At 37.3% G+C, this 16,670-nt stretch overlaps 1 protein-coding gene across 2 annotated transcripts in view; it reads left to right on the top strand.

The window, feature by feature from the left end:
* Positions 1 to 16,670, top strand: part of LOC139941139 (prominin-1-A-like) — a 47,475-nt gene that overhangs the window by 24,182 nt on the left and 6,623 nt on the right. For both annotated transcript variants that reach the window (XM_071937588.1, XM_071937587.1), the window contains exons 9-20: positions 3,595 to 3,730; positions 5,543 to 5,619; positions 6,665 to 6,768; positions 7,678 to 7,830; positions 8,639 to 8,765; positions 9,816 to 9,919; positions 10,952 to 11,036; positions 11,492 to 11,638; positions 12,830 to 12,913; positions 14,066 to 14,146; positions 14,826 to 14,879; positions 15,742 to 15,822. In XM_071937588.1, coding sequence (XP_071793689.1) covers positions 3,595 to 3,730; positions 5,543 to 5,619; positions 6,665 to 6,768; positions 7,678 to 7,830; positions 8,639 to 8,765; positions 9,816 to 9,919; positions 10,952 to 11,036; positions 11,492 to 11,638; positions 12,830 to 12,913; positions 14,066 to 14,146; positions 14,826 to 14,879; positions 15,742 to 15,822 — 1,233 coding nt within the window. The remainder of the gene's footprint in view (positions 1 to 3,594; positions 3,731 to 5,542; positions 5,620 to 6,664; positions 6,769 to 7,677; positions 7,831 to 8,638; positions 8,766 to 9,815; positions 9,920 to 10,951; positions 11,037 to 11,491; positions 11,639 to 12,829; positions 12,914 to 14,065; positions 14,147 to 14,825; positions 14,880 to 15,741; positions 15,823 to 16,670) is intronic.

The following is a 16,670-nucleotide window of genomic DNA, read 5'->3' as shown; positions in this document are numbered from 1 at the left end:
ACACTTTGAGCAACTTTTGTTGCTAGCAAAACCAATTCTGTAATGTTCCTTAAAGAAGTAAATGGTCAACAGAGCTGCTTTTATCAGCAAATAGCTCTTAACAAATCTTTCTCGTTTATATCCCTACATCTTTTTAGTACTGATTGTACTTTTGAGGAAATGCCAAATAATCGAGACGCTTTTAGAACAAATATTTGATGATTCTGGAACAGCTGGGGTGTTAAATTCACACTAGCCTAGAGCTGACGTCTGTCCGTGTCATACACAAACACTCTTATCCTGTTGACGCTTTGCAAAAAAAGCGAACTAAACACATGTTAGCAGTTTATTCTAAACTATTATTATAAATTACTCAGAATTTTTTCTTTAAAGGGTCTGGTTTTTTTTTGTAGGACACAAAACACAAAATCCACAGATTTACATTTAAGTTACACAGTTTGAAGATAATGATGGTAGAAAGCTTCCCTGAAAAATATTACTTGCTGAGGTGATGCAGTTTTTGAGAAATGGGTAAAACAAGCCACAAAAATAATGTTTGTCTCAGTGATCATGAGACGAAATATTTTCAGCATGTAAAAAAAAATTGTCATGACATTTTTTGACTCATTTCACAAAAAGTAAAGTAATGTTAAAGGTTAGCTTTCAACTAAAATTATCTTCAAATGGTGTAAGTTTTTGTGTAAATTGGACAATGTGTTTTGTGTTACAAAAAGTACCCAAATCCTTTAAAGGGGAAGTGTAGAAGCTATGTATGTCATGTATGTCACACAGAGCAAGTTGTCAAGAAGAACATTATTTCTAGTTTTCACATTTTTTTTCTCTGGGACAGTGAGTTACAGCTAGGAGAAAATCGTTTTTTTTTGTCGCCAAAGTGTTCCTTTTGCAGTATACAATGCAGTTGGTTGCCTGAACAAATTTCCCTACTTGAGTAAAAATGTGTGGAGGGAACGTTTTTAAAACTTGTTTATAATGTGTTTGTTTATCATTAGTTTTCATACACAAGTACACTTCTGAATTTAACCAAATAAATATCCAATATGAATATAGGGTCCTGAGCTCAAGGTTTTGAACAATTTGAAACACTGTTGTTGACGGTGTGTGTAAAATGACAATACTTTGAAGTCAATTGTGGGAGGTTGCTTTGTTATACCTCCTTGCAGCAACAAAGCGGCTGTATGAAATGGAGCTCTCACAAATGACAAAATGAGAGTGTTGACAGGCTTTTTGCAAATCTTTTTGAAAAACACAAGAAAATAGCATTCAAAATAATTGTGTTTTTTTAACAATTTAAAAATGTTAACTCTCATCGAACTCAATTTCGTTATTCATTAACACATTTTAAATTGATTTCGCAAAATTCATTTAAAATGTGTTAATCAATAACGAAATTGAGTTCGATGAGAGTTAACATTTTTAAATTGTTACAAAAACACAATCATTTTGCGAAGAGATCATTTATTGCCATATTTGTTCAAGTGGATCCTTAAGAGTGCACACAAAAACCCATATGAACTCAATTGTCTACTTTTACAGAAATCAAATTGGCCTAGTGTTTTTTTTTTACATGCCTTTCATCTCTGTGGAATCGATTTGAATCCTGTGTTGGATCGAGGCCTTGCATGGGGGAATAAAACACACATTTCAGCAAAAAGTGGATCATGCAACCTTAAGTCTGTCCCCAAAACTCTTGCAACAAAGGATATTTGAGATTAAGTCTGTTTGAGATAACATCTGTTTGTTACCATGGAGATTCAACTGAGCATGTTTTTCTAGCAGTCGCTTTCAATTTCAAATCGCCTCTCAAAGATTCTGTCAACAGGAAATTGTGTTCAAACTTTCCCTTGTTTGTCATCAGGTCAACTCAATCAATTCAATCAACATTTACTTCCATATTGGTGAACAAATAGGAGAATACTAATCAAATGAAGTACAATTATTTAAAGGCAGTGGACACTATTGGTAATTACTCAAAATAGTTATTAGCATAAAACCTTACTTTGTAACGAGTAATGGGGAGAGGTTGGTGGTACAAAACATTGTGAGAAACAGCTCCCTCTGAGCGGAGTAGTTTTCGAGAAAGAGGTAATTTTCCACGAGTTTGATTTCGAGACCTCAAGTTTAGAATTTGAGGTCTCGAAATCAAGCATCTGAAAGCACACAATTTCGTGCCACAAGGGTGTTTTTTTCTTACATAGTTATCTCGCAACTCCGACAACCAATCAAGCTAAAATTTTCACAGGATTGTTATTTTATGCATATATGTTGAGATACAGCAAGTAAGAAGACTGGTCTTTGACAATTACCAATAGTGTCCACTGGCTTTAAGTCAAAGACAGTCAAGAACAGGTCAAGAAAAAAATTAATGAAAGTTAAATGAACAAATATAATGTATGTAATAAATAATGGATACAAAGTAATATGTAGGGGCATACAGAAGCCAGAAAGGCTTGTTTTGAAATGCCTGACAAATACAAAATGTATATCTCTTGCTTTTTTCTGTGTGCTCTCTGACCCTCTCTCTCATATTCATGTTTGTCCTGTTCACTGCTTATTTTATACTTAAAGCCATTGGACACTTTCGATAAACAGTTTGTCCAAAGGCCCACACTTCAAAATAACAACATGTGAAAATTTAGGCTCAATCGTTCAACGAAGTCTGGAGAAAATAGCGGGAATCCACCCTTGTTTCCGCACATTTCGCCGTGTCTTGAGGTGTGTTTAAAATATATCCGTAATTCTCGATACCGAAAATTCATATTGTTTTAATGTTTTCTCAAAAAAGTTAAGCATTTCACGGAACAATATTTCTTGAGAAGTCTTTTACCATTACCTCCTGTAAACCCTGTAAGTTATTTGTAAATCTGTGAACTTTTTTTTTTTTCCTGTTCCGAAAGTGTATAATGGCTTAAAAATAGTATGCATGTTTTATGCATGTTTGTTGTGTTGTCATTTCCCAGTCGAGGAAGACTCTGCTAGGGTCAAACTGTCAGGCCATTAACTATCCTTTGCAAGATGTAATTAAAACATCCACAAAAGGGACGGCATGTGGTAGTAATAAGTCTCGCTAAAAGGTCCCACAAGAATTTTAATGGATATTAATTAATTAAGATTAAGAGTGGGTCGTAAAAGTGACCTATAGTTCATTTCCTTTGCTTCGACTTTACATGTAGCCAGCTCGATATAGATTAATTATTCTCATTAATTTGTGTCGTGGCAGGAAGTGAATTAAAACTATAATTCACGTCACAACAAAGTTGACGGATTAGTTGGTAAAATATCATCAAATGAAGGACTATCTTTTGAAGAGTTGGCTTAATTTGATCTATCTTGTGGTCAGAAAATAGTGAAGTTATGATCCCTCCTACTGTGTGACTGTTTAATATCATCCACTGTTTTTTTTTTAATGAAGGATGAACTATGTTAACCTGCCAAAGATCACACAACCCATACATGTTTTAAGGGAAGCTTTCTACCATCATTATCTGTGTAAGTCGTGTAAGTTTAATTTAAATCTGTGGACATTGTGTTTTTTTGTTACAAAAAGAACCCAAACCCTTCAAGGTGTTTTTTCTTTTTCTGATTCTTAAATTTTAGATCGATATAGAGCCACAGCTAAACAGAGTCAACCAAGCGTTGAGTATCAACATCACAGACCTAGCCACACAAGGCAGACAAGAGTTTGACCAAATCCCAGAGAGGGTCTTGAATGAAAGCAAAACTGCCGTCAAACGTAAGTGAATATAGTCAACAATAAGCCAGTCTCACAAATAGGCTTGTGGACAAGTCGTTTAACGTCTGTCTCTGGATCTCTTGCGTCTTTGACTCTCTCCATGATTCCCGCTACACTGGCGGTATTCTCACAAGACTAATAATAATAATAATAATAATAATAATAATAATAATAATAATAATAATAATAATAATAATAATAATAATAATAATAATAATAATAATAATAATAATAATAATAATAATAATAACCGTATTTATAACGTGCCTTTTGCCAAAGGAAACAAAGCGCCAGGTATTATCACTGCAAGGAGTAGGGCGAATTTTGAGATATAAGACCTAATCCTTAAGCACCATGTAATAGTTTACAAGGTGCTGTGGCGCCTATGCTGCCAATCCAGACAGGAACACCGGGGCGAACCCCTTCTCTTTTCGATAAGTGCACTGGGTTCTTTTACATGCGTTTACACAACACATGGGACCAACGGCTTTATGTCCCATCCGAAGGACAAAGCAATGGTTATGTGTCTTGCTTAAGGACACAAGTGTCACGGCTGGGAATTCGAACCCACACTCTGCTGATCAGAAACACCAGAGTTTGAATTCGGTGCTCTTAACCGCTCGGCCACGACACTGGCCCCAGCAAGACTACTGCTCTCACGGCTATGGTCTCGGTAGTTGGCAGCCAGCAGCTTTGCGCGAGAGAGAGCTGAGTGATCTCGCAAGAGCACTTTTCAATCATGGAAACCTAAATCATTACACCACCACCATGACTCAACTATCTCACTGCGACAGACCATTAACGACTTGTCCACAAGTCTAGTCTCACAGAGATTCCAAGAGTAAAAATTTTGCTTAGCAGGAATCTATTCTTGCTTAGCAGCAACAAGTCACCAACTAAAAGTACCATGGGGTTTGTGTTGATTGTGTTGCGCATATTGAAATTGAGAAAACAACTGGAATGAAGACTTAGGTTCTCTATAAAAGAACATTTTCTTTCTAAATTCTATCAATAAATTAAGGGGAACTGACAAGGTGAATTTTAAAATAATTTTAGTTTGACCAAAGAATTTTTTTAAGGAGAGCAGGACTTGAACTTGTGACCTCTGAATTACCAAGTGAACTATCCAGTCCAATGTTGGCAGTCTCCCTATTTCGGCAATAGCTTTGGGGAGTCAGGTCAGAAGCTGTTCAACCTGTAGCTACTGTATAGCCAGGGATGATACCTAACCTGTAGCTACTGTATAGCCAGGGATGATACCCAAGAGGTTGAGTCGGGTGTTCATAGTTAGAGGTCGTTCAGACACAGTACTGAAGTCGGTTTAACTCATGGTTCAACCCGATCGAGTTCAAATCTGTGTGTCTGAACGGTACTAAAGTTAGACCAAATCGAGTTCAACCCACAAAAGATAGACTGTCCAGGGAGGGGGTTTATCTTTAGACCGCTTCGGGTTTATCTTTTAACACTGTGTGGGGACAGAAAAAAAAAGACCACATCCAATTTAACTCACAACAGATGACCCATTGACCTCCTTAATCATTACGTAAACACACGGTGACCAATGAACGGGATGAAACCGGATGTTAGAGTAACAAGGTTGCGTTTGCTTTGACCTCTTTAAAACTAAAGATGAACCGTATCGGGTTTAACTCAGTGCTGTCTTAAACGCCACAAACCCATTTTTGAGATTTGGCAGGAAGTGTCTGGTCGCTGCATCACACATATTTGCTCTAGTCATTTTACGTTCCTCATCTTAGGATAATATTGTAATGTTTCATTTTGTATTAAGAATATGTTTGCTTGTTTTTGCAGAATTTACAAATGAACTTATAAAACTGAGAGATTCAGTTGGAAATCAAACCAAGGAATTCGAAGACCAAATTGCACCAGTAAGTGGAACAACATCTTTTAAAGGCAGTGGACACTATTGGTAATTACTCAAACTAATTATCATCATGGAACCTTACTTGATTACGAGTATTGTGGTATAAAACATTGAGTAGAGAAACAGCTCCCTCTGAAGTGACGTAGTTTTTGAGAAAGAAGTATCTTCCACAAATTTGATTTCAAGACCTCAAGTTTAGAATTTGGGGTCTCGAAATCAAGCATCAGAAAGCACACAACTTTTCGTAACACAAAGTGTTTTTTTCTTTCATTATTATCTCGCAAATTCAACGACCGATTGAGCTCAAATTTTCACAGGTTTGTTATTTTATGCATATGTTGAGCTACACCAACTGTGAAGACTAGTCTTTGACAATAACCAATAGTGTCCACTGTCTTTAACCAAATGGGATCAAAGTTTTTCATATTATATTTTTATACTGTACATGTTTGGGGATCCCCTACTGGCCTTGTGCGCCAAGGTCAATTGCGACTATTGTGCAGCAACCAAGATAGAATATTAATTTTGGTTTTACCCTTATACATGGTTGTGTATTAGCACTGTTTACTCAGTACTTTCCCGAGCTATGTGAAAAAATTCACAGGCATTCTACTAGAGTGGGATTTGAACCCCCTTCCTTTGCAATTCTAGAGCAGTGTTTTCTCCATGGTCTTACAACTAGATCACCGAGACATACCCGGTAGCTAGAGACAGTCTGATCAACAAGCCATTTGCAAGTTAGATGTTAACAATGTCTGGTACAATGACTTGTTTAGTCACAATGTACCACTTACATTTGAATTCCTCAGACTATAGAGACAGTTGCTTTGTCAAATGGTTCGGCGCAAGCTTTTGTATAGCAACCTCCAGATGAGCAAACCCTGGTACCATGGCGCCACTTACATCCATTCAGAATTGTGTATGGGTGTTCATGACACAGTCTCTTACGTAACAACTTGCCTAAGTAATGACCAGTTGTGTCCAGTGCCTTTAAAAGGATAGCTGATGGGTTTAATGAAGTACGTGAAAGTTTCTCTATCTGTCAACAGGATATCAACAGTGCCATCGAGAGCATATCTCCAGAGTCGGGCAGTCCTACTACGCAGAGAGCGTACTCCGAACTCGAAACAGTTAAGACCTATGATAAATACAGGTAAAATTAACCTCTGGATTAAAAACAAAAATTCACTCTCAGAGAGATAAGCTTGACACCCGTAATTAAGCTTGGGCGATATCACGATATTATCGAATATCGCGATATTAATTTGGACACGATTTCGATATCGGATGGATTTGGTTTTAATCGAAATATCGATATATCGCGATATATCGCGATAATCGCTATATATCGATATATCGATTAAATATCGCGATGTATTTGCTAGCTGATACCCCATAGGTTTGGAGTAAAACCAGAAGAATAGGTCATTAGAACACCTCTCTTATACTAGGACTGTCTCTTCTACAACTTTCACTTGGAGTTTTAAGACTGATATGTCAAATTTCATTAATCGCGATTATATCGAATATCGCGATATATTGTCGGTGATATATCGTGAATAAAATAAATCGATATCGCCCAAGCTTACCCGTAATCGTAAATGACAAAGCCTTAGAGATACTTAACAGATTATTTATATTTCATTTGCTCTTACTGACATTGATTTACAATTTGTTTTATACTAATCCCTTCAGAAGACAAAACATAATATCAGACGGACCTACGAAACGTAATGGTGATAATTTGTTGAAACGCTCGCCCTTGGTGGATTTGGAAGAAAAAAATTGATTTAGACCCCAACGCTAAAATTGACCTAGCTACAACACTGCATCTGTTCGTCGGTTCGCATTGACTCTCTTGCAGTATCTGTAGGTTTTACTCATTGATGTTAGGGTAAAAAACAAACTATAATCTTTAAACATACAGCTGTTTGTCAGTTCACATTTACTCTCTTGCACTGTCCGTAGGTTTTACTTATTGTGTAAGGGTAAAAACCAAACTATAATCTTTAAACATACATCTGTTCGTCAGTTCACATTTACTCTCTTGCACTGTCTGTAGGTTTTACGTCGGCATCGCACTGTGTTGTGTAATTCTCATCATTGTTGTTTGCAACTTCCTTGGTATTTTGTTTGGGGAGTGTGGGCGCGACACCAGAGACAGACCGACGGAGAGAGGATGCTTCTCGAACTTTGGTGGAACTCTACTCCTTGCGTAAGTTTTTCCTCGATTTCAATAAATTCAAGTGCTACCTCCAGGGCCCAATTTCATAGAGCTGCCAAGAACAAAAATTTGCTTAGCATGAAATTTCTTCCTTGATAAAAACAGGTTTACCAACCAAATTTCCATGTGATTTTCAGGATAAGCAAACAAAAGCTGAATACCAGTAACAAGCAATGTGTAACAAGTGAAAATTTGGCTGGTAATCCTGTTTTTATCAGGGAAGAAATTTCATGCTTAGCAAATTTTTGTGTTTAGCAGCTCTATGAAATTGGGCCCTGCTAAAGAAACTAAACCGACTGCCTCTAGCTATTAGACTAGGCAAGCTTGGTTGTCCCAGTGGTGTCACCTGTGTCTATCAGTAAGACACCTAATGCTTTGTCCTTCAGCAGATGGGACGTAAAGCCGTTGGTCCCAGGTGTTACTAACTGGGGGTTCGCCCCTGTGTTCCTGGTTTGATTGGCATTATTTTGCCCCACAGCACCTTGTAAACCAATACGTGGTGCTATGTAAATGGAGTAGGTCTCATAACTCGAACGTAGTCCCATATACCTTGCAGGAAAACTGAATGTTACAGCGCCTTAAGCGTCACTGAGTGACGGATAAAATGTGCGATATATAAGAAGCCACAATTATTATTAATGATTATATTGCAGATCTCAATTTAAATCAATTCAAGCGCTACCTAGTGCTAAGGAAATGTTGGATTCAAACTACCTCTAGCAACTAGTCAAATCTGAATGAAAAATGTTTTAACTGACAGGTATTGTTTGATTGTATTTCCTTTTCTATTTTTTTTTAGGAGTGTGGCTTTTACATTCATCTTCTCTGCGTTTGTTATGCTGTTTACTACGCTGTGCTTTCTCGTTGGTGGAGTGTCGGAGAAAGTTATTTGTGAACCTTTGGAGACAAAGTCCATCTTCAAGGAGGTAGCCGTTTTTGATAATTATCATCTCTGTCTTTCTGTTTTATATTACTTCAAGAAGTTTTCTTTTTTCCATCATCAAATTGAAATAATTGAACAAAGTTATCCATTTAAATGATCAGAAAAGTATTGAATTAATTTTGGTACATGACAGTGTGGTCTTGTGGATTTTCCCCCAAATTCTTTTGACCCCTGTAATTATGCGTGCGTGTATTATTTGGTTTGCAGGCGTTAAAGACAGTGGACACTATTGATAATTGTCAAAGACCTGTCTTCTCACTTGGTGTATCTTAACATATACATAAAATAACAAACCTGTGAAAATTTGAGCTCAATCGGCCGTCAAAGTTGCAAGTTGATAATAATGAAAGAAAAAACACCCTTGTCACACGATTACAAGTTGTGTGCTTTCAGATGCTTGATTTCAACACCTCTTCAGAGGGAGCCGTTTCTCACAGTGTTTTATACTATCAACCATTACCAAATAAGGTTTTATGCTAATAATTATTTTGAGTAATTACCAATAGTGTCCACAGCCTTTAAAGAGTTGTGCACTACAAATACCCAAACTCAAATGACTCACACCACCATCAGCCTCATACAACCAGGGCCCAATTTCATAGAGCTGCTTAAGCACAAAATTTTGCTTAAGCAAAAAATTCCTTGCTTAGTAAAATCAGACTACCGGCCAAGACTCAACTGAATTGTTATGCTAAGCAAACAACAGCTAAATACCAGTCACAAGTAATGTATATGGCATGAAATTTTTGCCAGTAACCTGTGTAAAATAAGCGAGCTATTTTCGTGCTTAAGCAAATTTTTTGCTTAAGCAGCTCTATGAAATTGGCCCCAGGTGCTATGTTCCCTCAGTTTGCCAAACAGTAGTGTTCCTGCACACGCATGATGTGCAATTTACATATTTCATCGGAGGGGTTCTATTGTCTCATTTTAAAAAAGTACCAAAACCCTTAAAAGTAGAAATTTGTTTTGTTTGTCCTATTGATCCCGCAAATCAATGCTGTATCTAATCAATATTTATTGTGATATTTTGCAGGTTATTGATTATCCCTACCTGATCGATCCAGAGTATGAATATTGGTTGAGTGGAGCTCTGTTTAAATCGGACTCACCCCCACTGACAATAGAGAGTTTAATCAAGTAAGTCGAACGTCAGAACAACTTTCTTTCGTTTCATCTCTGTGCCAAGATGAACATTGAATGTAATTAAATTTATTGACTTCAAGCCACATGATGGTATACTTATCGAGGTCTCTGAGTCCCATGCTCGCCTTTTGCTGGTCTGCTATCAGGGTAGTCATGAATGATAAAGGACAACCTAAGGCAAAATATTGTTTAATATTGTTTAAAAAGCATCTTAATTTTGGTTTTTACCATACACCGATAGGAAATTTGCATCGGGGATAAAGAACATTAATGTTGGGTTTTACCCATACACCGATGTGTGTTAGCACTGTATACTCACTCATAGAACAAATTTCACAGGCATATTACTTGAGTGGGAATCGAACCCACGACCCTTGCAATTCTAGAGCAGTGTCTTACCAACTAGACTACCGAGGTTGCCTGGCAGCTAGAGGCAGTTCGAATCCTATATGTTTTGGCAGCGGCTACCGCAACGATATAAAAAATGATAAATTTGTTTAGCGTTCTTGCTCGCTTTGTTAGATACCTCCTGCTTTTTGTTTGCCTTATTTAAAAATAAAATAAAGTGACCATTCAACATCGTCTGGTTTTGCATTATAGGTAAACTACAATGTATGTCATTCTGCAATATGATAACATTGTGGTAAATGCATCTACACAGTACACAATCAACCCTCCTACTGACTGACCATTCAATATCATCCACCGCAGGTTTTGAATGAAAAATAAACTATTCTAGCCTGCAATATGATATCATGTGATGAATGCATCTACACAGTACATAGTCAACCCTCCTACTGTCTGACCATTCAATATCATCCACTGTGGGTTGTGGATGATAAATAAACTATGCCAGCCTGCAATATGATTTCATGTGGTGAATGCATAAAGCTCACAGTTCTAAACACAGTCGTTTCACCATAATTTAAACACATGCAGTTAAATCAATTTAAGATGTTTATGACAACTGGATAATTGTACCAATAGTAGGAGGGTTGATGAATATTATTTTGATTTATTTTTCAGTTCCTGCGAGGCCAATGCTGGCCTCTATAGAGCTATGAAACTAAGCTATTACTTCAACATTACAGCTGCATTGGATTACAGGAAGGTAACCGAAAATTTAGCCAAATATAATATTTTTTTCAGAATGTAGGATATTATTTTTCCCTCTTGTAGAATAGGTGTAATTGCTCCCCATGACTTGTCATTGACAACAAGTAAAATAATACGAAATGTTGTTTTCAGTCCTTGGAAATCATATTGCATGTGACAATCTGTGTGGAAATTTAATTTGGTTTTTTTTTTACACTCAAATTTACTGTAAACCATTTACTGTAAATAGTCAAAAAACATTTTTAATATCAAAATGCAATGTTAGTCGTTTCGGGATGTTGCTTTTACTTTGATGGTTTTTTTTATAGCGGAATTCAGTTAAAAGTTTTTCGGCCGTCTATGTCTGCCGTGGAAATTTAACTAAGTGATGTATTTGAGCGCTATATGAGAAGCCACTTTTATCATTATTGTTATAAAACAATTCATTGTCATTTTTCCCTTTCGAATCAGCTATATCCAGACATCCCAACCTATCTCGATACAATCCAAGTCGATCTTTCTGGCGTTGAAATCATTTCACCAATGACACAGACTTCCTTGACAGAATTTATGGACTCAGGTGTTGGTGATGTCAATTACACACAGTATCTTGAAGAAGTAAGTAAAATTTGTTTTCAATCTAGAAATTCCTTATCAAAGATTGTAGCAGGCCCATGGCTTTTAGGTTTTTTTATTTCTTTCCTCAAATCATTCATTTTCTTGTTTATTAGCGCCTTGAGCACCCCTTGGGTGGATATGGTTTTTTTTGCATTAAAAATGTCTTTATTATTATTTTATATGTCGAGGTGTGTCTTGGCTGCTAGTTAAAGCCATTAAACACTTTCGGTACAGAAAATAATTTCACAGATTTACAAATAATTTACAGGGTTTACAGAAGGTAATGGTGAAAGACTTCCCTTGAAATATTGTTCCATGAAATGCTTTACTTTTTGAGAAAACATTAAAACAATAATCAATTCGCGACATCGAGAATAACGGATTTATTTTAAACACATGTCATGACATGGCGAAACGCGCGGAAACAAGCGTGGGTTTTCCCGTTATTTTCTCCCGACTCCGATGACCGATTGAGCCTAAATTTTCACAGGTTTGTTATTTTATATATAAGTTGTGATACACGAAGTGTGGGACTTACCGAAAGCGTCCAATGGCTTTATAAGAGCACCAGACTCAAGCTCTTGTGTTTCTGATAAGCAAAGTGTGGGTTCAAGTCCCGATTGTGGTACTTCACTTTTATGCTCTCCTGGGCACCCCACTGTTGTTTTACTTTGTTTTCAAAAATATGTTGAATGTATGTACATGTGCTTGTAAATGTGATTTCCGAATAAATGTTATATTATTACTTAGAGTTTCCTTTTTAATTAATACTGTGGTGGTTCAGGAAGCTTCATCCTCTCCAGATTGAGGGGGGGGGGGGGGGGGTGAGAGCGAGGAGTAGTTTAGATCAGGCCTGCTTTTTTATATTTTTATGCAAGTCCTCAGACACACAAGGCCTGAAGGCCACTCCAAGGTTTGAGCTACAATGTATTTCTGCCAGTGGCCATTGGCACCTACTCCTGGGGCTGAAACAGGGTTACCCCCTTTACAGTCCATACGGATGTAGGCTTGGGTATCATCCACCCGCTTGTGACCCTCACCCTCAGAAGAATATGAAATTTGACTCCGTATCTAAGGCGATATCCCGCAAAGATTACAAGGTGACTTTGACTGATTTACAAATACTTAGATTCGTAAAGGGGTTATCAGAGTAACATTAGCAATTAATCGTTGTTTCTTTTAATCCTACAGATCAGGAAAGGGATTACGATGGTGGATTTGTTATCCTTGGCAACACAGTTGGAGAGCTATGCAGTGGACCCGTTACCAGATCTTGTAAGATTCTAATCTAATCTAATCTAATCATATATTGTTTAAAGTGCAATTATCTCAGCACACTGTACACTATAATGACAATTAAAAGTTAATGTTAAAAGTTGAACAAGAAGAGTAAAAACTTATAGTAAACAACGACTACCATAATAAGAACATAACAAATGAGTTTTGACCAATGACTTAAAGGATTCATAGCTGTGGGCTGCACGAATATTTGATGGAAGATCATTCCATTTATACCATGGGTGCAACAACCGAGAAAGCACGATTACCATAATACTTAGTCATCGTATAATTCACAGGTGGAGGCTCCAGCCAAATCTCACTACTCTGCCTTGTTGATCTCTGCGGAAGGCGGAGACCAACCAGGGGCCAATTTCATAGAGCTGCTTAAGCAAAAAATTTGCTTAAGCACGAAAATAGCTTGCTTATTTTACACATGTTACTGGCCAAAATTTCATGCCATATACATTGCTTATGACTAGTATTTAGCTGTTGTTTACTTAGCATAACAATTGAGTGGAGTCTTGGCCGGTAATCTGATTTTACCAAGCAATGAATTTTTTGCTTAAGCAAAATTTTGTGCTTAAGCAGCTCTATGAAATTGGGCCCAGGTCAGTGAGGTAGATTTGGCACAGTGATATTCTCAATTATCCTATATGTAATGGCAAGGATTTTGAATCGAATCTGCTGTTCAAATGGCAACATGTAGATGTGCCGAAGCACGATCAATATTGAAGAAAAGAGAAACATTATTCATTTTTATGGTAATGCTTAGAGGCACAGTCACGCCTGGTAAATGTCAAAGACCAGTATTCTCACATGAAGTATCCCAATATTTGTGGAAATTTGAACTCAATTGATAATAATGATAGAAATACCCCGTTGTTGCACAAGTTTGTGTGCTTTCAGATGCCTAATAAGAGGCTTCAGTTCTGAAGTCTTTTAACTACCGTACTACGTTACTACGTTGCTTCAGAGAGAGCCGTTTCTCACAATGTTTTATGCTAACAACAGCTTTCCATTGCCCTTTACCAAGTAAGTTTTTATGCTTACAATTATTTTGTGTAACTACCAACAGTGTCCAGTGCCATTAACCACACTATATATTTGTTCCAATCAGTGAACTTGAGAGTTATGTTTGTTTTTTAGAGCCAGACCAGGTTACGGGAGCATGCCTTCACGCTACGCAGCATTCAACGGGACAATGTTGTGCCGATGCAATCTTATGTGGTAAGATACTTTTTCTTTTTCCATTTAGTATCACTTCTCCTGCAGTCGGGAAATCTTCACTTGAGAACTACCGTATTTTCCTGCGGATAAGAAGCATCTTAAGATGCGTCTTATCTGATTTTCAAAGGTTAACAAAAATCACTGTGTCCTTTGTTCCAATGCCCCTTGTCTGATATTGAATGAGATCATTGCGACACTAACTGGGTGAAAGCTTACCTTAAAATAACACCTTTATTTCGTCCAGGGTAATTTTTCTTGTTAAAAATTTTCTTTAAATAAAACCTGCACCGTTCATGTTGTGTAGTTTGAACAAGCTTGAGGAACGTAGCGCCCAAAGAACCAGGTCATTGCCATGCTGCCCCCCGCAATAATAATAATGTTGGGTACAATCTTTGAAGATTGACTTTTTTGAAATTCGCGCAAACTGTCCTTTTTTTCGGCCCAAACTTCAAACAGCAAAATGCTTGCGCATACTTCAAAAAAGGCCATCTTCAAAGATTGCGCACGGTATGCGATGCATGAAACTCGGATTTGAAGACGTTTTGATTAAATTTTAGTGTTATGAAAAGCCCAAAGAGCATTGATAGAGGTTTGGAATTTGTGAGAAAGGAGTCTCAAGTAAATAAAGTGGTTGTATTTGATATTATCTTAAATTACTTTCATCTCTTCTGTTTGTTAGGATACCTTGGAGGCAAATCTAGACGTACTTCTTAATAAAGCTAGAGATTTAAGTGTGAGTATGGAATTTGTTTACTTTATCAGGTTTCTTAAATAATTTAATCTGCTTCTTAATATCAAAATAATATCAAAGTCTTATATAGCGCACGTATCTACCAAACAAGGTACTCAAGGCGCTGAGTATATACAAACTTTCAGAAAGATAGGTTATTGCAGTGATGGATTCTGAGACCCAATTATTTAGCACCTTATAAAAGGGCGCATACAGCAGCCACAGCCACGATAAATGCACTGGGTTCTTTTACATGCGTGACACAACACATGGGACCAACGGCTTCACGTCCCATTCGGAGGACGAAGTAATGGTGAAGTGTCTTGCTTAAGGACACAAGTGTCACGGCTGGGGATTGGTTTTATATGTTATACTTCTTTGCTGCATTCCCTTATTAACCGATTATTCACTTTTTTTATAACCCTCGTTAATGGCACTGGACACCTTTGGTAATTGTCAAAGACCAGTCTTCTCACTTGGTGTATCTCAACTTATGCATAAAATAACAAACCTGTGAAAATGTTAATTCAAATTGGTCATCGAAGTTGCGAGAGAATAACGGAAGAAGAAAAAAACCTTTGTCGGTCGCACGAGTTGTGTGCTTTCAGATGCCCTGAATTTCAGACCTCAGTTGATGTCTTGAATTCAATTGAAATACCTTAGTGAGAAATTCTCAAAAACTACGTTACTTCAGAGGGAGTCTTTCTCACAATGTTTGATACTGACAACAGCTCTCTAGTGCTCGTTACCAAGTAAATTTAATTGAATGTTCTTCTTATTATGTTTATAACCTTTGATAACTGATTATTCTTCCTTGTTTGTAACCCTCGTTAACTGATTATTCCTCCTTGTATGTGATTTCTAGCCGTTAGTGAACCAGTCTCTTGAGAGAACTCTTGAAACTCAAGATTTTATTCAGACAGACGGACCGCAGATTTTTAGACAGGTAAGTCCAGTTTTCTTTGAGTGAACTTATTTTCTGGTTATAATTAGTGAATAATTTTCTTTCAAGAGGAAAAATGTGACTGTCAAATTTGAAAATTTAACATTAAATATTATTTAGCCTTCGAGAAAGACTCTGCTAGGGTCGAAACGCCAGGCCATTACCTTTTTTTTTTGCATTAAATATTATTGTGAGGTAAACCATTTGCTTGTGAAGTAGATGTATAATTCTTGAATAAAGCCCCTTTAAAACGGTTGTTGGTATTTATGAATGGGAATGGAAGAGCAGTGACTCGCTCTTACATTGGTCGTTCATAAATACCTCAGACAGTTTCGCTATTCCTATTGGTGGAGAGCGTGTCACGTGGGGGTGTTTAAACGGTTGATAATGACCAGCTGGAACTCTGTTTATAACCGGTTGTTTTCTTAGACTACACGAGGCGTTTCTTGTCATGGGTGATGCGGGCGCTGTCGGTGAGTTGGCTGCGCTGTGTGTGAAAAGAAAAGGAGAACGTCTTGCATCAAGACTACGCGCACGAACGGAACTGGAAACTGTCCTCTCAGTCATAACAATGCAACACATGGGCGTACAGAGCTCAAGCACGTCGGAAACGGATGAGTTTTACAGAGTTTCTTACTTTATAATGCCTTTTAACCAAAAAGGCATTTATGAATGGGAGTAAAAGATTAGTGACTTGTTCTTAAACGGCCGTTTAAAACCTTGCAGGCTCATTGCCGTGCGATAAAGGTCTGAGCCTTCTTCACACAGCAACCACCCTGCCGGTTGTAAACGGCCGTTTAAGAACTCGTTGCTACCCTTTTATTCCCTTATTTAAGAAGTTGTCTGTTTCA

This window comes from Asterias amurensis, chromosome 8 (assembly GCF_032118995.1).
Source record: "Asterias amurensis chromosome 8, ASM3211899v1".
Lineage (NCBI taxonomy): Eukaryota > Metazoa > Echinodermata > Asteroidea > Forcipulatida > Asteriidae > Asterias > Asterias amurensis.
This window is presented reverse-complemented; position numbering and strand designations above follow the sequence as displayed.